Source organism: Phacochoerus africanus, chromosome 4 (assembly GCF_016906955.1).
Source record: "Phacochoerus africanus isolate WHEZ1 chromosome 4, ROS_Pafr_v1, whole genome shotgun sequence".
Lineage (NCBI taxonomy): Eukaryota > Metazoa > Chordata > Mammalia > Artiodactyla > Suidae > Phacochoerus > Phacochoerus africanus.
The window spans coordinates 36,485,326-36,511,162 of NC_062547.1; the positions used below are offsets into that span (position 1 = coordinate 36,485,326).

General features: G+C 35.5%; 1 protein-coding gene across 1 annotated transcript in view; it reads right to left on the bottom strand.

Annotated features, from left to right (window-relative positions):
• LUZP2 (leucine zipper protein 2) overlaps nt 1-25,837 on the bottom strand; it is a 522,759-nt gene that overhangs the window by 31,489 nt on the left and 465,433 nt on the right. The window contains exon 10 of the mRNA XM_047774274.1: nt 18,712-18,804. Coding sequence (XP_047630230.1) covers nt 18,712-18,804 — 93 coding nt within the window. The remainder of the gene's footprint in view (nt 1-18,711; nt 18,805-25,837) is intronic.

The window sequence follows — 25,837 nt, forward strand, 5'->3', positions numbered from 1 at the left end:
AATGGAGAACCATAGAATCAACTGGAACACGAGGTTCAAATGGCAATAAATAATCATCTATCAATTATCACCTTCAATGTCAATGGACTGAATGCCCCCATCAAAAGACACAGAGTGGCTGAGTGGATAAAAAGGCAAAAACCTTCAATATGCTGCCTACAAGAAACTCACCTTAGGACAAAAGATACATAGAGATTGAAAGGGAAAGGGTGGGGAAAAATATTTCACGCCAATAGACATGACAGAAAAGCAGGAGTCGCAACGCTCATATCAGACAAAATAGACTTTAACACAAAAGACATAAAGAAAGACAAAGAAGGACACTACTTAATGATTAAGGGATTCATCCAAGGAGAGGATGTTACTATCGTCAACATATATGCCCCAAATACAGGAGCACCCAGATACATACAACAAATATTAACAGACAGAAAGGGAGATATTGATGAGAATACAATCATAGTAGGAGACCTTAATACCCCCCTCACATCAATGGACAGATCCTCTAGACAGAAAACCAATAAAGCAACAGAGATCCTAAAGGAAACAATAGAAGAGTTAGACTTCATGGATATCTTCAGGACACTACATCCAAAAAAAGCAGAATACACATTCTTCTCAAATGCTCATGGAACATTCTCAAGAATCGACCACATCTTGGGACACAAAGCGAATCTCAATAAATTTAGGAGCATAGAAAGTATCTCAAGTATCTTCTCTGACCACAATGCCATGAAATTAGAAACCAACCATGGGAAAAGGAAAGAGAAAAAACCTACTGCATGGAGACTAAACAACATGCTACTAAAAAACCAATGGGTCAATGAGGAAATCAAGAAGGAAATTAAAAACTACCTTGAAACAAATGATAATGAAGACACAACCGCTCAAAACCTATGGGAGGCTGCAAAAGCAGTGCTCTGAGGGAAATTTATAGCAATACAGGCCTTTCTCAAAAAAGAAGAAAGATCCCAAATGGACAACTTAACCCTCCACCTAAATGAATTAGAAAAAGAAGAACAAAAAAGGCCTCAAGTCAGCAGAAGGAAGGACATTATAAAGATCAAAGAAGAAATCCATCAAATAGACACTCAAAAAACAATAGAGAAAATTAATAAAACCAAGAGCTGGTTCTTTGAAAAGGTGAACAAAATGGACAAACCCCTGGCCAGACTCACGAAAAAGAGGAGAGAAAGAACCCAAATAACCAAAATTAGAAATGAAAAAGGAGAAATCACAACGGATACAGCAGAAATACAAAAAACCATAAGAGAAGACTATGAACAACTATATGGCAACAAGTTTGACAATCTGGAAGAAATGGACAATTTTTTTTAGCAATGAATCTAGAACACACCCTCACACCATGCACCAAAATAAACTCCAAATGGCTGAAAGAGTTAAATATACGACAGGACACCATCAGACTCCTAGAAGAAAACATAGGCAAAACACTCTTGGACATCAACATCATGAACATTTTCTCAGGTCAGTCTCCCAAAGCAATCGAAATTAGAGCAAAAATAAACCCATGGGACCTCATCAAACTGAAAAGCTTTTGCACAGCAAAGGAAACCAAAAAGAAAACAAAAAGACAACTTACAGAATGGGAGAAAATAGTTTCAAATGATGCAACCGACAAGGGCTTAATCTCTAGAATATATAAACAACTTATACAACCCAACAGCAAAAAAGCCAATCAACCAATGGAAAAATGGGCAAAAGACCTGAATAGACATTTTTCCAAAGAAGATATGCAGATGGCCAACAAACACATGAAAAAATGCTCAACATCGCTGGTTCTAAGAGAAATGCAAATCAAAACTACCATGAGATATCACCTCACACCAATCAGAATGGCCATCATTAATAAATCCACAAATCACAAGTGCTGGAGGGGCTGTGGAGAAAAGGGAACCCTCCTACACTGTTGGTGGGAATGTAAACTGGTACAGCCACTATGGAGAACAGTTTGGAGATACCTTAGAAATCTACACATAGAACTTCCATATGACCCCACAATCCCACTCTTGGGCATCTATCCGGACAGAACTCTACTTAAAAGAGACACGTGCACCCGCATGTTCATTGCAGCACTATTCACAATAGCCAGGACATGGAAACAACCCAAACGTCCATCAACAGATGATTGGATTCGGAAGAAGTGGTATATATACACAATGGAATACTACTCAGCCATAAAAAAGAATGACATCATGCCATTTGCAGCAACATGGATGGAGCTAGAGAACCTCATACTGAGTGAAATGAGCCAGAAAGACAAAGACAAATACCATATGATATCACCTATAACTGGAATCTAATATCCAGCACAAATGAACATCTCCTTAGAAAAGAGAATCATGGACTTGGAGAAGAGACTTGTGGCTGCCTGATGGGAGGGGGAGGGAGTGGGAGGGATCGGGAGCTTGGGCTTATCAGACACAAGTTAGAATAGATTTACAAGGAGATCCTGCTGAATAGCATTGAGAACTTTGTCTAGATACTCATGTTGCAACAGAAGAAAGGCTGGGGGGAAAATGTAATTGTAATGTATACATGCAAGAATAACTTGATCCCCTTGCTGTACAGTGGGAAAAAAATAATGGTAAAAAAAGTAAAATAAAATAAAAAGAACACTCCCTAACACCATACACAAAAATAAACTCAAAATGGATTAAAGACCTAAATATAAGAGCAGATATTATAAAACTCTTAGAGGAAAACATAGGCCAAGCACTCTCCAACATAAACCATAGCAATGTCTTCTTAGATCCACCTCCTGGAGTAATGACAATAAAAACAAAAATAAACAAATGGGTCTTAAAAGTTTCTGCACAGCAAAGCAAACCCTAAACAAAACAAAAAGACAACCCACAGAATGGGAGAATATATTTGCATATGAAACGATTGAGAAGGGATTAATTTCCAAAATTCATAAGCACCTTCTGAAACTCAATATCAAAAAAAGCCTAACAACCCCATCAAAAAAATGGGCCAAAGATTTAAACAGACAATTCTCCAAAGACATACAGATGGCCAAAAAAACATAGGAAAAGATGTTCAACATCACTAATTATTAGAGAAATGCAAATCAAAACCACTATGAGATATTGGTTACACTTGCCAGAATGGTCATCATCAAAAAGTCTACAAACAATAAATGCTGGATAGGGTGTGGAGAAAAGGTAGGAATGTAAATTGGTGAAAACACTGTGGAAAACAGCATAGAGATTCTCAGAAAATTGAATATAGAATTACCATTTTATCCAGCAATCCCACATCTATCCAGAGAAATCCATGACTCGAAAATACACATGTACTCCAATGTTCATTGAAGCAGTATATACAATAGCTAAGACATGGAAGAAACCTAAATGTCCACTGACAGAGGTGTGGATTAAGAAGAAATGGTACATATACACAATGGAATATTAGTCATTAAAAGGAATGAAATACTGGCATTTTTTAGCAAAATGAATGGACCTAGAAAGTATCACCCTAAATGAAGTCAGTCAGACAATGAGACACCAACATCAAATGCTATCACTTACATGTGGAATCTAAAAAAAGGACACAATGAACTTCTTTGCAGAACAGATACTAACTCACAGACTTTGAAAAACTTATGTTTTCCAAATGAGACAGGTTGGGGGGTGGGGGCATGCACTGGGGGTTTGGGGTGGAAATGCTATAAAATTTGGTTGTGATGATCACTATACAACTATAAATGTAATAATATTCATTGAGTAATTTAAAAGAATAAATAAAAATAAAATAAATAACTATGGTTAATATTCTAAAGGCTCTAAAGGGAAAAGTGGATGTGATGAACAAATGTTAAAATGTAAGCATAAGATGGGAAAATCTAAGACTCAAATGATAATGCTAAAAAGCAACAGAAATGAATGCCTCTGATGAGCTCATCAATATTCTAGACATGGTCTATTTAAAAACATCAGTGAACCTGAAGACATGTTTATAGGAAACATACTATACTAACATGCAAAAAGCATTAACAATGGACAGAATATCCAAGAATTGCAGCTGTTACATACAGGTAAAGGGAATACTAGAAGAATAAGAAAATAACAGATAACATATTTGAAGTAATAATGATGAGAGTTTCCAAAGGTAAAGACGGAATCTAAGCACAAATCCTTAAAGATTTAAAAAACAAAATTACATCTAGGCATGTTGTAAAACTGCAGACAACCAGAGATATATTAAAGAATGTAGAGGGGACAGACTTAAATACAGAGAAACAAGAACAAAAGTGACTTTAGACTCTACTCAAAAAAATTTTAAGCAAGAAAAGACTGGAGTGAAATATTTACTGTAGAAAAAATTTGAAATTTTATCCCATAAAATTATTCCTCGAAAGTGAGATAAAGACCTCAGAAAAACAAAAACTGAGAGAATTTTTTACTAGTATATGTACTTTTCAAGAAAGGTTAAAAGTTCTTCAGACAGAAGGAAATGATATAGTTGAGAAATTCTGATCTACAAAAACAAAGGAATAATGTCCAAAGAGTAATGAATAAAGGTAATGTTTTCATTTATCTTATTCCTAATTAATAGAATAGCTAAGAGCTTGTTCAAAATAACAGTAACAATGTTATTTGGTGTTAAGGTTGTAGTTAAATGTAACGAATGATAGCAATTTATAATCAAGAAACTGGAAATACCTTAATTCAAGGTTCTTTTACAACCCATGAAAGGGTAGTATCATTTGAACGTGGACTTGGGAGTTCCTACCATGGCCCAGTGGGTTAAGAATCTGACTGCAGTTGTTCGGGTTGCTGAGGAGGTCGTGCAAGTTCGATTCCTGGCCCAGTGCAGTGGGTTAAAGAATCTGGTGTTGCTGGTGGCATAGGTCATGGCTATGGCTCAAATTCACTCCTTGGCCTGGGAACTTACATATGCCATTGGTGGGGTTATAAGAAGAAAAAGAAAAAAGTGGACTTGGATTAGTGTAAATGTATATCATATACTCTAGGACAACCATGAATAATTTTTACAAAATAAGTAAAATTAATATACCAAGAGGAGATTAATTAGAATCATAAAATTTTCAATTAAAACCAGAGAATACATTAAAAGAATGATAAAAAGAAAGAAAATGTGCAGTGAAATCAAAACATTTATAAATATGGAAAATATTAATCCAATGCTATAAATATTTTCTTTAAATGTGTAAGGTCTAAATATAAAAATAAGAAACAGAGACTGTCAGAAGGGATTAAAAATATACACAACTATATGTCGTGTATAATGAACTAACTTTAAATATAAAGATGCAGATTGATTAAGAGTGAGGGGATAGAGAAAGATATTCCATGATAATATTAATCAAACAGAAGTTGAAGTAGCAGACAGAGCATACTTCAGAGAAAGAAAAATATTGGGGATGAAGACAATAATAATACAAGGGTCAGTGCAAAGCTGTGTAAGAATATAGTTTACCTGAAAACGTTATAAATCAAATGGATCTAACTGACATTTTTATGTAGAGTACTTCATCAAACAAGAGCAAAATACAAATTCTCATCAAGGTCACATGGAACATTCAGCAAGAGAGACTGCATTCTGGGCCATAAAATACATTTGAACAAATGTTGAGTATGCCATCAGATTGTAATGGAACTAAACTAGAAATAAAGTACATAAAGACAGCTGGTTGTTATATGGAACTCTTCCAACTATTGCTCAGTTATTCTGTAAATCTAAAACTCTACTAAAATCTCTTTATTTTAAAAAAGACACTTAAGAAAATGAAAAGACAAGAAACATACTGAGAGAAATATTTTCAAACTGTATATCTGATAAAGGATTTATATACAGAATTTATAACAAATTTTACTACTCAATGCTTGGAAGACAAACAGCCCAACAAGGCATGAGAAAACTATTCAAATAGACATTTCGCCAAAGAAAATATATGACTTGCTAATAATAAGTATATTAAAATATGCTCAATATTAACCATTAGGAAATTAATAATTAAACCTGCAATGAAATTTCATTTTGTACTTGGACTTCACACTCACTAGAATTTGCTTTATAAGCAAAAATTCATACAGGAACAAGTGTTGATAAAGATGTGGAGAAACTAGAACTCTCATAAGTTACTGATTTAGGGTATAAAATGGTATATAGCCACTTTGGAAAGCACTTTGTGTATTTCTTAAAAAGTTAAGGAAAAATATACAATATCCCATTCTACTTCTGAGTATATACACTCAAGAAAAAATAAAACATGTGTCCTCACAAAGATGTTTATATAAATGTTCATGATATCATTATATCCCCAAAGTGGAAACAATCCAAAAGTTATCAGCTGTTAAACAGATAATTAAAATGTGGCAAAACCAAACAATGGGTGCTATTCATAATAAAAAGGGACAAACAACTGATATATACTATCATGTGGGTGAACTTCAAAGTCATTATGCTGTATAAAAGAAGTGAAATGTAGTAGAAATTAAGATAAAACTTTAAATCAACTATAATCAAAAATTAAATAGAAAGAAGTTAAATGCAAAATACCATATGATATATGATCAATTTATATGAAATTTACAGAAAGGCAAATCTATACTGATTGAAACTAGGTTAGTGGCTGTCTTTATAAAGAATAGCTAAAAAAGGCTTGTAGGATTTTATTAGGAAGGCAGATATATTCCAAAACTGAACTGTGGTAATGGTTGTACAACTCAATAAATGCAATGAGTGATTGAAATATACACTTTTAAGTGTGTGTGATTTCTACAGCATGCAAGACATATGTTAATTTTCCACAAATAATTAGCTCCAATGTGTACTTCTGTTCATTCTAGTTATTAAGAGAGCATAAATCTCTTATGTTCAGAAGTAAATGGAAAAAAAATTGTCAAGATTTCTCTTCTTACAGTTTATTTTATTTGAGAATAATAATATAATTGTTCCAGTTGACCTGAAAATTGGAGCTCATGTTAGACTTCATCCTTATTTCTGCATCTTTGCTTAAATTCAAGGTCCTGTGGATTTCTCTTTTTGATACTCTGTTTATTTCATCCTCTTAATTATTTATTTGCTTCATTCAGGTCCCTATTTCATTTCATTTTTATTATTTTAAAAATTCCTCATTTTGTAGTTTTTAGATTTTAGATTTCATTTAGTAAAAAGACACATTAAAAATGGGAATACATTTGCCAACTATTAATTTTATCAAGTTAAGTGCACTAAAATCAAAATTTAACTCAACCATCACCATACACTTCCACTCATTGTATAAAACTAAGCGGCACTTATTAATCTCTGATTAAAGAAATGTTGTATGGGGGAAGGGATCAAATGTTGGAGGAGTAAGACCTGATGCTCACATTCTCCCACAAACACATCAAAAAAAAAAAAAATCTACAGGTAGAACGATTCACACAGAACATCCACTGAACACTGGCAGAAGACCTTCAATCTCCAAAAAGCGGCAAGAAGCCCTTCATATATAATTGAGTAGAACAAAAAACAAAACAGAGAGAGAGAGAGAGAGAGAGAGAAGGAAGGAGTCAGGACAGGACTAGCACTTCTGTGAGCGAACTCTGAAAGAAGAAAGGAACCCATACCCTTTGAAGCCACCTAATTGATGGGGAGATCACCTGAGACAGGGACTTCAAAGACTTGGAGAAAAGTTCAGCAGATGGACTGAGAAGGACAAAGCTGAATGAGAGCTGCACAGACCATCTGCCCCTGAACACCACAGCCTGAGATGCTTGGATGGGGCTGGGGGCTGAGACTCAGGTTCTAGAGGTCAGTTCCAAGGAGAGGACTAGTGTTGGCTGGGTATAGACAGCCTGAGGGGCTAGGGAGTGGTATATGATGGACTTGGGAATGGAGCACCACAGCCAAGGGAACCCAGGAGGAAGTCTGGGCCTGCAGGGAGAAGCAAGGCACCACTGTTGGGGAGGGTAAAAGTAGGAGGGGCGGACTGCCATAGGAATATCTTCCCCTGCATATGTGTGGACTCTCAGAGGGCAGGGAACCTCTGGCTCAGGCTAGGGGTAGCAAGGTGCCACTTATGTGGGCTATATGTGACAAGCCACCTCCTGTGTCGACTGCAGGTGGCCCAGCACCTCTTGCATGGGCTAAGGGCAGCAGGAGGCTAAGTGCAACATGGCATCTCTTGCATGGTCTACAGACAGTGGAGGCAAACCATGGCAGTCATCTCATTCACCAGAGGTTGGCATTGGCCCACCATGACTAAGGGTCCATGAACAGGTACCACCTGTAGCCCCATTCATATCAGAGGTCAGCACACAGGAGGGCACTGCAACTGAGCACCACCCATTGTTGCTCTCACTTCCCTGGGAATGTATATACCCTGCTGCTGCCAAATGCTCTGGGTTCTGCCTACAGTTGCCGGAGGATAACTGCCAATTCCCAGGGCCCTGCAACTAGGAGAAGCCTGTGCCACCTCCCTGCAGGTCCTTACCACTGTCAAGGGGCCAGCAACCAGGCACTGGCTACCAGCCTTGCCCATTGCCTCCAACTCCTTGGAAGCAACCACAGTACTCTATCAAGGGGAAAAGAGCCTGCACACACTGAGGAAAAAGACAGCAAAGCAGCCCTCATGCCAAAAATAAATAGTAAGCCCTTATGAAATACCCAGGAGTACTCTCATCTATAAATAGCCCTCCAAGACTACAGTAGTTGTTTTTCCTAAACTCACAGAACAAGAAAAATATAAGCAAAATGAAGAAGCTCAGGAACCATTCCTAGTTAAAAGAACAGGAATACTCCCCTGAAGGAGCAATAATGAAAGAGACCTCTGAACAAATACTGAGTTCAAAAAGGAGATAGTGAAAATACTGAAGGAAGTAAGAGCAAATGAGAACGAATTAAGAGCAGATATAAACAGTAATGCAGATTACTTTAGAAAGGAACTATAAAATATAAGGAGGGACAAAGAAAAATTAGAAAATTCATTTGCAGAGATGCAAGCTAAAAAGTTAAAGGCACTAAAGAGCAGAATGAATAATGCTGAGGAATGAATTAATGACATGGAAGCTAGAATAATAGAAATCACCCAATCAGGACAGCAGACAGAAAACCAAATGAAAAAATAATATGAAAGCAATATAAGAGATCTATGGGATAATATAAAGTGGGCCAATCTATACATAATAGGGATTCCATAAGGAGAAGAAAAAGAAAAGAGGAATAAAAATATGTTTGAAGAAATGATGGCTGAAAAATTTCTAAATCCAAAGGAACAGATATAAAATTACCAGAAGCACACAGGGCCCCAAACAAGTTGAACCCAATCAGGCCCACATCAAGACATATTATAATAAAAATGGTAAAATTTAAAGAGAGGATTCAACGGCAGCAAGAGAAAAAGAGTTTACTATAAAGGAACCCCCATGAGGCTGTCAGCTGATTTCTCTACAGAAGAACCATAGGCTAGAAGAGAATGTCAAGATATATTAAAAGTTCTAAAAGGAAAAAAATTGCAGCCTAGAATACTCTACCCAGAAAAAATATCACTTAAAATAGAAGGAGAAATATGGAATGTCTCTAACAAACAAAAACTAAAAGAGTATAGCAATACTAAACCCATTCTAAAAGAGATAATGTAAGGGCTCCTCTAAAAAAAGATAAGAAATAGGACAGAGGAAGTAAAAATTGGAAATCCATCACTTAAATAAGCCAGTATACAAATCTAAAAGGAAAAAAATGTGTTGTAAAAGTGACAGTAAACACAAGGAATAGCAAAATGACAAACATGAAGACGTTAAAAATAGGACTTCATAATCATAAAATGTGGAGAAGGAAATTAAGAAAACCTAGACTTTTTTTTTTTAATCTGTTTGAACCTATATGACTATCAGGCTCAAGCAAGCCACTATAGGAAGGGGTTAACATGCTTGAAAAAAGGGCAACCAGAAATCAAAACCAAAAAAATACATTCACAAAAACTGAAGAGACAAGCATAAAATAAAAGGAAATATACAGCCATAAAAAAGAAAGGAAAAAGGAGAAACAGACTCAAATGAAAAACAAGCTTTAAAATGGCAATAAATAAATATTTATCAAAATTATCTTAACTGTCAATGGACTGAGTGTTCCAATCAAAGACACAGAATGGCAGACTGGATAAAAAAGCAAGACCCTACAATATGCAGTCTATTAGAGGCTCATCTTAGGGCAAAGGACACATATAAGTTGAAAGTGAGGGGATGAAAAATGATATTTCATGTGAATGGAAAAGACAGGAAAACAGGAGTTGCAAGTATCTTCTCTGACCACAATGGCATGAAACTAGAAATCAATGACAGGCAAAGAAGTGAGAAAAAAAACTGTACATGGAGACTAAGCAGCATGTTCCTAAAAAACCCATTGGGTCACTGAGGAAATCAAAAGGGAAATTAAAATATACCTTGATACAAAAGATAATTAAAACACAACCATTAAAAATATATGAGATGCCACAAAAGCAGTGCTTAGAGAGAACTTCATAGCCATACAGACCTTCCTCAGAAAAGAATACACATCTCAAATAAACAACTTAACCTACCACCTAAAATAATTAGAAAAAGAAGAACAAACAAAACCTAAAGTCAGCAGAAGGAAGGAAATCATAAAGATCAGAGAGGAAATCAATAGAGATTCAAAAAACAACAGAAAAACAAATAAATCCAAGAGCTGGTTCTTTGAAAGGGTAAACAAAAATTGACAAACCTCTGGCTAGACTCACCAAGAACAAGAGAGAAAGAACTCAAACAAAATAAGAAACTACTTTTTCATTTCTCCTTTTGAGAAATCTCAACAGATACTGCAGAAATACCAAAAAAAAAGAAAAAAAAAACCTAAGAGAATACTATGAACCATTTTATGCCAACAAATTTGACAACCCAGAATAAATGGACAACTTTCTAGAGACACATAGCCCACCAAAAGTGAATCAAGAATAGATCAACTGAACAGGCAGATCACTAGAAATGACATTGAATATGTAATAAAAGCACTCACTATAAACAAATTCTAGGACCAGATAGCTTCACAAGTGATTTCCATGAAACATAGGACAAACTTCTTCTTAAAGTGTTCCTTAGAAGGAGCACTCCCAAAGTAATTCTATAAATCCACCATCACCCTAGTACAAAAACCAGATGTAGATACTACCAAAATAGAAAATTACAGGCCAATATCTTTGATAAATATAGACATAAAAATCTTCAACAAAATTTTAGCCAACTGAATCCCATATCATATAAAAAAGATACTACACCATGACCAAGTGAGATTCATCACAATTTCACATTATACATCACATTAACAAAAAATGATCATCTCAATAGATGCAGAAAAAGCATTTGACAAAATCCAACATCCATTTATGATAAAATCTCTTACCAAAGTGGGTACAGAGGGAACATACCTTAACTCAATAAAAGCCATTTATGACACCAAGATCAATTAATCTTAGACATAGGAGGCAAGAATATAAAATGGGAAAAAGACAGTCTCTTCAGTAACTGTTGTTGGGAAAACTGGACAAGTGCATGTAAAACAATGAAACTGAATATACGCCCACACCATGCATAAAAATAAACTCAAAATGGCTTAAAGATTTTAACATAAGATACTAACAAACTCCTACAAGAGAGCTAGGCTAAACATTCTCTGACATCAACTGTATAAATCTTTTCTTAGGTCCATCTCCCAAGGCAACAGAAATAAAAATAAACCTGTGAGGCCTAGTCAAACTTATAAGATTTTGCACAGCAAAGGAAACCATTAAACAAACAAACAAAAAAAACCCCAAATGACAACCTATGGATTGGGAGAAAATAGTTTCAAGTGATGCAACCAATAGAGGTTTAATCCCTAACATATGCAAACAACGTATACAACTCAACAGCAAGAAAACCAACAACCCAGTTGAAATAAATGGTAAGACCCAATAGACATTTCTTCAAAGAAGATATACAGATGCTCAAGAGGCACATGAAAAAAATGCTCAACATCACTAATTATTGGAGAAATGCAAATTAAAACTACAATGAGGTACTACCTCATGGTGGTCAGAATGGCCATCATTAACAAGTCAACAAATAACAAATGCTGGAGAGGGTGTGGAGAAAATGGAACCCTCCTACACTATTGGTGGGAATGGAAATTGGTACAACCACTATTGAAAACAGTATGGAGGTACTTCAGAATACTAAATATAGAACTACCATTTGATCCAGCAATCACATACATCCAGACAAAACCTTCACTGAAAAAGATACATGAACCACTATGTTCACTGCAGCAGTATTCACAATAGCCAAGACATGGAAACAACTTAAACGTCCATCGACATTTGACTGGATTAAGATGTGGTGCATATACTCAATGGAATAGTATTTAGCCATAAAAGGAACAAAATTATGCTATTTTCAACAACATGGATGGAACTATAGACTCTCATACTAAGTGAAATAAGTCAGAAAGAGAAAGACAAATACCATATGATATCCCTTATATGTGAAATTAATATATGGCACAAATGAACCTATCTCCAGAAAAGAAATAAACTCACAGATATGGAGAACAGACTTGTGGTTGCCAAGTGGGATGAGGAGGGAGTGGAAAGGACAGGAAGTTTAGGGTTAGCAGATGCAAACTATTTCATTTGGAATGGATAAGCAATGACATCCTGCTATGTAATGCTGGGAACTATATCTAGTCACTTGTGATGGAACGTAACGGAGGATAATTATGAGAAAAAAAAATACATGAATGACTGGGTCACTTTGCTGTAGAGCAGAAATTGACAGAACATTGTAAATCAAGTGTAATAAAAAATAATAAATGTCTTATGAAACAGCAGGTTTCTGTTTCAAAATATACACATGATAAATACACAAAATATAAATATGAAAAAGTGATCATATTAGGGATTTCCAGAGAAACAGGCCTAATAGGATATATAAGTATGCATATACGAAGAGATTTTTATGGGAATTGGCTCATGTCACTGTAGAGGATGAGACATGTCATAATAGGCCCTCTGTAAGCTAGAGAACTTGGAAAGTTGGTGGCAGGATTCGGTCCAAGTCTGAAGGGATGAGAACCAAAGGAGTTGGTAGCATAGTTGATTCCAAGTCTGAAGGGCTGAGAGCCAGGGCAACTGGTGGTATGTCTCCCAATCTGAGACCAAAGCCCTGAGAACGGTTGTGGGTGATCTGCTACTGTTAAATTCCAGATTGTGAAGGCTCCAGACCCAGAGGTCTGCTCTCTAAGTGCAGACAAAGATATAGGTCCCAGCTCAAAGAGGTTAAGAATTTGTACTTTCTTTGTATTTTTGTTCTATTTGGGCCTTCAAGTGATTAGATGATGCCTCCTTCATTTTTTAGTCTACTGATTCAAATGTAATCTCTTCTGGAGATATCCTATGAGACATACACAGAAATAATGCTTTACCAGCTGTCTGGGCATCCCTTAGCTCAGTCATTTTGACACATAAAATTTGTCATCACAGGTACACCTCTTGTCAACTTGGCATATATATGCATCTCTTTAACTATACTCAGTCTCCAAAAAAAGAAAATAAGGTCATACTTTGTCCTAATATAACTATCCTTCCTGTAACAGAAAATGCACTTTCTCAGAGTTCCTGTCATGGCCCAGTGGAAATGAAACTGACTAGTATCCATGAGGATGCGGGTTTGATCTCTGGGCTCACTCAGTCGGTTAGGGATCTGGTGTTGCCCTGAGCTGTGGTGTAGGTCACAAACATGCCTCAGACTGGTGTTGCTGTGTGATGTAGGCCAGCAGCTGAAGCTCTGATTCTATTCCAAGCCTGGATTTCCATATGCCATTGGTGTGGCCCTAAAAAAAGCAAATAAATAAATAAATAAATAAATAAATAAATAAATAAATAAAATGAAAGAACGAAAGAAAAAAAAAAAGAAAATGCACTTTCCCAGAGAATATGGCAACTTTATTTTGTTTACAAGATTATGTTTTGATACCTTGTTTGGAAATTCAATTAAAGCAACCCAAATTGGAGACTGAGTTACCAACTTGTTGGAGTCAAGTTAAAGGTATTTTTCATTGCTGTACTGAAATGTTAACAATGTATTTCATGACATTTAAAACAAATAAGAATATTTTGGGTGAATTTAAACAAGCTGAATAACAGGAGCTGTCACAGATATAAAGATCTGCCCCACTTTTTCCTGAAAGGTAGAGGGAGTCAGCAGAATTAGTCTCTAACCATCAGGAAATCCTGGAAAGGAACTATGGAGCTCTCCATGCTTGAGATTAATTATACTCTGGGCACTATAACTTGGGGAGATGATGGTCCACTAGCTCTCTCATGAAAAGCTTAGCAATGGAGGAAGTCAAACATCAACTTCCTGATCAATTTCACAGTCCTATATCATTGCTGGTTTTATACATGGCTACCTAAGACACATAGGGTCCTAGGATAGAACTCCCCCTACCTACTGTCAAAACTCACATCACAGTCTTTCATCATTACCATTATAGAGCCTTATTCAGGCACTGCCTTCTCTAAAATGCAAACATAACAGGGTATGAGAAGCAGAAACTCTAGGTCTGAACAACATATGAAAGGGATGATTTCTTATCTAAACCAATGTTTTTCAAATTAAGGCTCACAGACCACCTGCCTCAGAATTGCCTGGATTGGGAACAGTGTTGTCAAGTCCATGGTTAAAAGAAAAAATTACATGTTATACATAGTCTTCTTTATTTAGAATTTACTGAAACATTTATAAAAATCTTTGAGAGTTCCAGTCGTGGCTCAGAGGTTAACGAACCTGCCTGGCATCCATGAGGATGCAGGTTCGATCCCTGGCCTTGCTTTGTTGGTTAAGGATCTGGTGGTGTGGTGAGTTGTGGTGCAGGTCACAGACACAGCTCGGATCCTGTGTTGCTGTGGCCCTGGTGTAGGCTGGTGGCTACAGCTCTAGTTGGAACCCTAGCCAGGGAACCTCCATGCCGTTGAGTATGGCCCTAAAAAGAGAGAAAGACAAAACCAAACCAAACTTCATTTTTCTTTCTTTTTTTTTTGTCTTTTTGCCTTTTCTAGGGTCGCTCCCATGGCACATGGAGGTTCTCAGACTAGGGGTCGAATCGGAGCTGTAGCCACCAGCCTACGCCAGAGCAACGTGGGATCTGAACCGCGTCTGCGACATACACCACAGCTCATGGCAACACCAGATCCTTAACCCACTGAGCAAGGCCAGGGGCTGAACCCACAACCTCATGGTTCCTAGTTGGGTTCGTTAACCACTGAGCCATGACGGAAACTCCCAAAATTTCATTTTTAAAAGTTCCTCAGAAGATTTTAATAATCATGTACATGTAAAATACACTCTTAGTAAAACTGGCCTGTACATTAGAATCACTTGGAAAAATAAAAAAATAAATGCAACAATTGTCTAGACTCCATATACCAAGATGCTGAGTCAATTTTTATGTTGTTCCAGGTTACCCCATATTAAAGAAAAACAAAAAACCTCCATGTGATACTACACTGAGGACAGGTCTAAGAATTACTATAGATCAGTAAATCTGTAATTGGAAAACTGATGTTTTCACTAGTCCTACTAATTCCTACTGATTAAAATTGGCTTATTTCATTCATTTATATTACTATCTTTGGCCTTTAAATATAACTGAGTATATAGCCTACGAATATTGCACACTCTCTATACTAGAAAGTATAGTTTCTTGGAAGCAGAGATTTGCAAAGACTAAGATCTAGGGGACTGAGGTCAGGTTAGAGAGAGCATTCTTTCCTGTACAGGTAGAGGTAGGTCTTCTTTTCTTTTAAAGTATAGCTGATTTACAAGGTTCTCTTAATTTCTGCTGTACAGCAAAGTGACCCAGGCTCTCTCTCACACACATAAATACATTCTTATTTTTTCATACTATCTTCTATCATGTTCTAACATAAGAGATTAGATATAGTTCCCTGTGCTGTACAGTAGGACCTTATTGCTTATCTATTCTAAATGTCATAATTTGCATCTACTAATCCCAAACTCCCAGTTCATACCCTCCCCCGGCAACCACAAGTCTATTCTCTATGTCTGTGGGTCTGTTTCTGTTTTGTAGATAGGTTATTTTGGGCCATATTTTAGATTCCACATATAAGTGATATCATACGGTATTTGTCTTTCCTTTTCTGACTTCACTTAGTTATAAGAATCTCTAGTTGCATCTATATTGCTACAAATGCCATTATTTTTGAAGGGACACAGATTCAAACCTTCGCCAAGGTAATACCTGCTTATGGGACTTACTGAAGGGAGAGGACCTACTAGTGATAAGAAAGGACAACAAATTAGAGAGCAGAACAAACAATGAAAAAACGATTTATGATTTTGAGCATACCTCGTTCCTGACCCCCCCAAAAAAAGTAGACCAAAATTTTGTATTTGGAAAGCTTAGCAAAATACATAGAACTTTTCAGATTTGCCTTCCATGGGAATATTTTGTTGAAGTCCTAGTTCTTTATCCTTTCAGATACTTTGGCCCTGTCATTCCATGAACCATTTGCTCAAGGCACTAAGACATCAGTACAAGGGCAGAAAAAAGGCAACTGAATTTTTCATAATCCAAGAGTTCAATGCAGGACTATTTAAAGAAAAAGCCTGACTCTTACCCATAAGAGTGCAGGCCAGAACCTTCTAAGACTCTTATTTTTTTTATTTTTAAAAATTAAGTTATAATTTACATGTAACATTGTACTGGTTTTAAATCAACAGCATAATGCTTTGATATATGTATATACAGCAAAATGATCTTTTGATAGTTTTAAGAAACTATATCAAGAAACCAAAGCACTCTCCTTAAAAATTAACCCAATGGTATTATCACTTATTTGGACACAAACATTTGAAAACCTTAACTAATTAAACTTAGCATGGGAATCCAGTTTTCCTCCTACTTAAAACCCAAATTTTCTTCTGAGGCACATATCCCACCAGTTTGTGCTCTACTCTCTATTCATATTATTCTGATGTTTTCCTATCTTTGAAACTTTACTCACACTGTCAGAGATCTCTTTGTTCTTCAAACTATACCAAAAATGTTCCTTCCAATTCCAAATCTTTATTACTCCCTCTCCCTTGGAAGTAAATTAAAGAACATTATATTTCCACTTTTCATTAACCTTATTATGTACTAAATTGTATGGTTTGGGTACATGTTTCAATATACAAAGTTGTGAAGGCAAAACAATTGAGAAATTTATATTTCTAAATTCACTTTGGCAGCCAATAGAGGAAAAAGAGGCTGATTTGTTTAACTTACATTTCTATTCTGCCTTATTTCCTTCGCTATCACCTGATTTTTTTTTAATCATAAATAGTTTCAGTAGACACTATTTATTTTGTCAACTAGGTTGAAGCCAAACTTTGAATCCATTAAATTCAATTGTTGTCATTTGCTGTTTCTCAAGTCCAGACATGATAGATCTATAATTATGCAAAAGCTCCAGAATTTAAATTTCATTACACTTATTATAGAGCTAAAACGAAAGCATGTATCACAAGTTCCATATTATCATTTGAAGGGTAAGGATCTCTCTTCCTCTAATGCAATGTCTATATTATGCTGGGTTTATTTCTTTTATGAGAATACAATTGAATCACATTCTTTGGGATTTCATTTGTTTGTGTTTGCTTTTAATATTTTAAGACTTTTCTGTCAAAACTCTACTTAAAAGAGACACATGCAGCCACATGTTCATTATTGCGCTATTCACAATAGCCAGGACATGGAAACAACCTAAACGTCCATCAACAGATGAATGGATTCGGAAGATGTGGTATATATACACAATGGAATACTACTCAACCATAAAAAAGAATGACATAATACCATTTGCAGCAACATGGATGGAACTGGAGAATCTCATCCTGAGTGAAATGAGTCAGAAAGACAAAGACAAATACCATATGATATCACCTATAACTGGAATCTAATATCCAGCACAAATGAACATCTCCACAGAAAAGAAAATCATGGACTTGGAAAATAGACTTGTGGCTGCCTGATAGGAGAGGGAGGGAGTGGGAGGGATCGGGAGCTTGGGGTTATCAGACACAACTTAGAATAGATTTACAAGGAGATCCTGCTGAGTAGCATTGAGAACTATGTCTAGATACTCATATTGCAACAGAACAAAGGGTGGGGGAAAAAATGTATACATGTAAGAATAACTTGATCCCCTTGCTGTACAGTGGGAAAAAAAAAGTGATTTATTCTAATTGTGAAGAATTTCAGTTTTTACATTAAATCTTTGACTATTTTAGAATTCATTTTGGTACAAGTATGAAAGATAGATTAAATTTAATTGTTTTTCCACATATGTATCCCAGAGTCCTAACACTACAATAAATGATCCATCTTTTTATCTTAAAAAAAAAAGACTTTTCTGTCATACAATTTTGGGAATGACCCCTTACCTTTCTGAAAACTCAAGTTCCTAGTACCCCTAATTGATTATATTTCATAGTGGAATACCTACCTGATTCACATCTAAAGAATATCTTATTTTTCAAATTTTAAAGTACAATGTTTAAACAATAGATATTGCATATAAAGAGAAAGTTTCATAGTGGCATGAACTAGGATTGTAAAAACACTTATGTCCTTGTTATCATGTTGAATGTTGTTAAAAACACTTTAGGTTAATCTTACAGTTTGGGTATCACACTCAGGGGTACTCTGATTTTCTTCCTTTGTAGTCTCAACTTGAGATTTCTCAGTGTTTTCAGGAGTGAGCTGTAGAATCTTGAGAGAGAGAAAGAGAGAGAGAACATTAAAAAAAAGGAGGCATAGGTTCAACAAAGAGATCCTAGGACTATTGTAAAACATGATACAATGGCAACATCACAATAAAAAAAAGAATAAAATGTAAATTTGTTTATTTTCCTAGAGACCTTAAAAACTATACCAAAAATATTACCTATGAAACTAATTAAAATAATTTATACTCATTGTTGCATTAGTGATGTCCACTGGGATTATTTTCCCACTGAAATTTTTTTTATTTCTTGCATAATAAGCTTTTATTTTAAGGATCTGGGTTCTTCAAATAGCTAGAAGGACTAGCTGTCTTTTGTCTTTATTTTAACACCCAGAGTATCTAGGAAATAGTAAGTACACATCTCATTTTTTTAAAATAAGAAATAAGTTGTTTTCTAACATCTCACTGTAATTTATGAAGAGAATTATATTCACTCTAATGGTTCACTAACTAATCAAGTGCTGTTTTATACCTCCAGAAACCCTAAATATTATTCTAAAATTCATCTTTTTTTAGGAATGTTAAATTAAATTAATGATTAAGTATTAATTAATATTTCCCTTCTCTGGCCAGGGAAGAGTATGCCATCAGTATGATATGTAAATATCCCTACAGGTTATCTAAGATTATCCACTCAAATATGTATTTCTTGGGCAGAGCTGATTTGAACAGACTGTTATGCTCATCAATCTATGACAATACTGTTGTAAGACAGACAAAAACTAAACTCAGTGAATCTAAAACTTTGATTTCAGTGGATCACAGGAGAGGAAGAAAAGATAATTCTAGCCACTAGTGGTCTGGGAAGATTAAAACACAGTCTGGTCAAAATATTCAAACCACTCATGGTTTCCTTGCACTGCTTTTTACATAGCACTGACCTGGTTTTCCACAGGCAGTTACATTCCCCAGCAGGATAATTTTTTTTTTGTCTTTTTGTCTTTTTGCGTTTTCTTGAGCTGCTCCCACGGCATAAGGAGGTTCCCAGACTAGGGGTCTAATTGGAGCTGTAGCCAATGGCCTACACCAGAGCCACAGCAACGCGGAATCTGAGCTGCATCTGCAATCTACACCACAGCTCATGGCAATGCCGGATCCTTAACCCACTGAGCAAGGCCAGGGATCAAACCTGCAACCTCATGGTTCCTAGTCAGATTCGTTAACTATCACACCATGACGGGAACTCCATGAATTTTCTTACAAAAATAATATTTTTATAAAAATAAAACCAAAGATACTTAATACTAGTAGGATAGTAAATATAAAAAAATTAAGAAAGCTTATAGTATCTTAGAGAAACAGTAGAAAATAAAGCATATTAGTTGACTAAAATAGTTCCTACATTAAGTTACTCAAATGGTGGGTTTTAAGTAAGTACAATAATAAATAATAATTTATTGAATAAATTAATTAAAATTCTTTTTCATTATACTCAAAGATGTTTAACTTAGTTGTGTGAGATCTAGAAAGCACTAAGTGTCTTTTTTTCTCTTCCTCTCTTTCTCTCCTTTTTTTCCTTGTTTAAGACCCAATATTCTGATCTCCCTATAAATCTTCCTTGGAAATAAGAAAATTAAACAGAAAAGCAAAATATCTTTGAATAAGCCCGGATTCTGTGTTAGATATCATTGGTGGATATATGATGAGAAAGGCATTGTTTTTATCATCATAGAGTTTACAGGACCTAATTGATATTCACATAAACAGCTCAAATATAAAGCACCTTAACAAAAAGGGAAACAAGCAGAGTTGTATATATTTTATAGGACTGGAAGTCAAATCCATTTGGGATGATAAGAAAAGGCATGATGGAAAGGATACTTTTAAAAATGGGCCTCTGAATAATTAGGGTAACAATGAAGAAAAGCATTCCAAGTGAAGGAAACAATATAAAAAAATATATGCTGAGAAGAGTGGGTTGTTGGCCTGTTGGTTTAGAGGGTAGAGGCCCGTTGGATTAGAAGTACAGCAATCATGAGAAAAATGCCACAAAGTTGAGAGCAGGTCCTAAAGTTGAGTTACAGAGTTTGTACTTAATTTAGCTGCAAAATGGAAGTTCACTGTTTAAAGCAGGTGTGTGCATGGCTAGAGGCCCTGTCAGTGTGATGCAGCACCAGTGTATAGGCAAAAATGAAACAGAAGAGAACTAGGGTGGGAAAACCAAGAAAGGAGCAATAAAAAGTAACCAAGTCCATGGCTAAAAAGGCTATACTGGAGGATTAATCTGGCAATCAAAGAGACTGGGCAGTGATCATATGTTGAGAGGAAAGATTATAGCCTACAAAACAGAAAATTCTACAGAAATAGAGCTAAGTTTATAGCAAGGAGGGTGAATTCTGTACTGTTAAAATACTTGGGACTCAAATAGATAGGTGATATTAAATAGCAGTGTTAATAATATTAATATGAATTAAAATAGTCATTCAATTCACCTAAAATCTACTGGACATCTACCACTTGTCTTCCCATAAGCAACTAATAGTTTGAAGAAGTAGGTTAAAAAGAACACGGGGAATAAACAAACAGTAACAGTGAAAGAGGTCTCCCTCCTGCATTCATGGCAAGAAGGACAAATGAAAAAAACCTGAAAAATAGAGTAATCACATTAAAAGGCAAGGAGAAATTCAGTGTATTTTGTCTCTGTCAAATAACCAAATCACTGGATAAATAATTCCAACATACCCTTGTAAATTTCATGTACCATCTAAAGGAAATTGAAATATAAAACTCATTCATCCATTATTCTAGAAGTAACTACTTTTATTTCTCAATGTTGCATTCTAATCTTCAGATTTTCGATATTTTCATGTGTGGATATTTCACATAGTCACAATTAGAGTGCCATGCCATTTTAAATTCTGTTTTTGCATATATAAAATATGTTTTATCTTTTTAAGGGTATATCTATCCTTTACTTGTCTAGATATTATTTCATAGAATAGACTTGCAAAGATGTAAATTATTTCCAGCAATATTAGTCAGTTCATGCCCATGGCATGCAGAAGTTCCTGGGCCAGGGATTAAACCTGTGCCACAGCCTCGATCCAAGCCAGAAGCATGACAGTGCCAGATCCTTAACCCACTGAGCCACCAGGGAACTCCAAAGCTGTATATGAAGGTTAAAGATTTTGGTGGGTTTGAATTTTAAACTATATAGATAATATAGTGAAGAACACCAACCTTCTTGCTTGATTGCAGCTTGCATGATAACTCATATTACCCTACTTCTTGTTTTAAACACTGGACTCCCCTCATAGCCTGGGAAATGCTTTATTCATCATTTCATCATTAGATGCTAGTACATATTTTATACTTAATACTTTTCGTTTACTGTATTTTCCTTTTTTTACTTGTATTTTCTTTTCAACATTTTAGATATATTTCTCAGGATAAAAAGAAAATAAAAATTAAAGATCAGTATTGAATCAAGAGGAATGGTCGTATTTATGGTTATTAGACAAATCTTCCCCAAATGTGGCAATATGAATTATTTCCAGCAATATGAGTCAGCAAACATTTATTGTTCATCCACTCAGTAACAGTAGTGTGTTTGAAACTGAGATCAAAGATTAAAAACAGGGTTCTTTATATCTAAGAGATCCTGTTAGCTCTTCATTAACTGTTCATAATTTCTTCCACCATCCTAACATGGTTGCACTAAACATAATACATGCAATTTTAATGTAGGCATTTGCAATCAGTAAAATGGCTCCTTGTAGAAGGAAGCCTTATTGACTCCAACAAGTTAAAGAAAAATCAAAACTCACTTTGGCGGAAAGATCGTGTATTTTGGAGATGAAGAAATGTGAAATCGTTGTCTGAAATAGCACATGCATCAATTAGGGCTTCAGACAATGATGTATATAACTTTGGAGGGCCACTGTTTTCCATTACCCTGCTAAATTAGGTCAGGAACACTGAAACTGCAGTATATTTTTTTGCTTCTCTTATTTGTTTTTTAGGGTAGTTTTAGGTTCACAACAAAATTAATAGGAACGTACAGAGATTGTCCATAAATCCCTAGCTTTCACACATGTGTAGCCTCCCCTGTTATCAACGTCACTCACCAGAGGGTGCAAATGTTATTAAGGATGAATATGCATTAACATACATAATCACCCAATATCTATAGTTTATATTTTGGCTTCACTCTTGGGTGAAATTCTACAGGTTTGGATATTTGTATAGTAACATATATCTATCATTATGTTGCATACATAGTATTTTCACTGCCCTAAAAATCCTCTATTCTTTTCCTATTCATTCATACCTTCCTCATCTCTGGAAAACAAAGGAATTTTTAAATTTTCTCTGTAGTTTTTCCTTTTCTAGAATATGAATGGAATCATACAGTATGTAGCCATTTCATATAGGCTTCTCTCTTTACTGATTTGCATTTGAGGTCCATCCATGTCTTTCTATGGCTGGACAGCTCATAACATTTTTGTTTTTACTAATATACCATTGTCTTGATGTCCACAATCTGGGACTACATGGATTAACTGGTGAATTCTACCAAACAATTAAAGTAAAATTAATTAATTAATATCAATTCTTCTCAAACTCTTCCAAGAAATAGAATAAGTATAATGCTATTTTATACTTTTATAAGCATTACCCTAATACCACAAAAAAATTATAGGCAAAGTTCTCAATAATACTAGTAAACCAATTCAACATTACACTAAAAGTATCTATGGAATTCTTTTATCATGCAGTGGGTTAAGGATCTAGCATTTCCATTGCCCATTGCAACAGCTTGGGTCACTGCTTTGGCTTGGGTTCAGTCCTTGTCCTGAGAACTTCCATATGCCATAGGCACAGCCAAAAATTTTGAAAATATTTTTTAAAATTATCTAGTATCATGAAAAACTGGGATTTACTCTAGGCATGCAAGGATGATTCAACATTCACAAATCAGTGTGATATACAACATTAATAAAGTGAAGGATAAAATCATATGATCATTTCAATAGATTGGAAATGTACATGAAAAATGCAATTACATTCATGATGAAATGTTTCATGTGGGCATAGAGGGACTATATATCAACACAATAAAAGTCATATGTGTCAAGCTCATGGATAATATCATATTCAATGGTGAAAAGCTGAAAATATTTCCTCTGAGATCAGGAACGGACAAGGATGTCCACTCTCATCACTTTTGTTCACCATGGTATTGGAAGTCCTAGCCAGAGAGATTTGGTAGAAACAGAACAACAAAAATAAAAGGCAACAAAATTGGCATGGAAGATGTAAAAATGTCACTGTTTGTAGACAGTATTAAATACAGAAATTCCTAAAGACTCAAAAACTATTAGAACTAATAAATTAAGTAAAGTTGTAATATAAAAAATATAAAGTTTTATTGTTTCTATATACTAATAACAAACTATTAAAAACAGAAATTAAGAAAATTATCTTATTTACTACTGCATCAAAAATAATAAAACACCTAGAATAAATGTAAACAAGGAAAAAGACCTGTATACTGTATATAAGACAGTAATAAAAGAAACTGCAGGAGACAATTAAATGGAAAGATATTCTGTGTCCATGGATTTGAGGAATTAATATTGTTAAAATGCTTATACTCCCCAAAGCAATCTACAGATTAATTGGAAGCCATATGAAAAGTTTAAGTTTTTTTTTTGGTCTTTTTTTGTCTTTTTCAGGGCCACACCCATGGCATATGGAGGTTCCCAGGCTAGGGGTTTGAAATTGGAGCTGTAGTTGCTGGCCTAAGCCACAGCCACAGCAGTGCAGGATCCAAGCCATGTCTGAAACCTACACCACAGCTCATGGCAATGCCGGATCCTTAACCCACTGAGTGAGGCTAGGGATTGTACCCTCAACCTCATGGTTCCTAGTTGGGTTTGTTAACCACTGAGCCACGATGGGAACTCTGAAAATTCTAAGATAGTTTTAAAGAAATAAAACAAAGTCCTAAAATTTATATAGAACCACGAATGAACCTGAATAGACAAAGGAATCTTGAGAAAGGAGGTATCGTACTTCAATTTCAAGCTACAGTTGGCCTTTGAATAACACAGCTTTGAACTGTGCAGATCCAATTAAATGTAGATTTTTTTAACAATAAATATGGTAGTACATGATCCTTCATTGAATCTACAGATAAGGAATTGCTTATATGGAGGGACAACTATGGAACTTAAGCAGCTGGGGATTTTGTCTTTGGTGGGTCCTGGAACCAATCCCCTACAGATACGAAGGAACAACTGTACTCAGATTTTCAAATGCTTGGTAGTAGGTGTGAACTAAACTGCCATATTATACAAGGGTCAATTGTATGTTACAAAGCTATAGTAATCAAAACAATATGGTATTGGCTCAAAAATGAACACATTATATCAGTGGATTAGAATAGAGAGCTCAGAAATAAATGCACATATATTTGGCCAATTAATTTATGACAAATATGTCAAGAATATACAATTGGGAAAGGACAATTTCTTGAATAAATAATGTTGGGAGAAGTGAAATGCAAAGGAATGAAACTGGATCACTATCTTTCATCATACACAAAAATTAACTCAAAATGGATTAAAGACTTGAATGTATGACCTGAGAGCATAAAATTCCCAAAAGTACATTTAGGTGGTAGACTCCCTGACATAGATCTTGGTGATGATAGTTTGTCTCTTTTTTTTGTCTTTCTGCCATTTCTAGGGCTGCTCCTGTGGCACATGGAGGTTCCCAGGCTAGGGGTCCAATCGGAGCTGTAGCTGCTGACCTACACCAGAGCCACAGCAACGCAGGATCCGAGCCACATCTGCAACCTACACCACAGCTCATGGCAACGCCAGATCCTTAACGCACCGAGCAAGGCCAGGGATCCAACTCGCAACCTCATGGATCCTAGTTGGATTTGCTAACCACTGAGCCACGACAGGAACTCCTTGGTGATGATAGTTTGGATCTGACACCAAAGCAAAGGCAACAAAAGCAAAAATAAATAAGTGGGACTACATCAAACAAAAAAAGTTTCTGTGT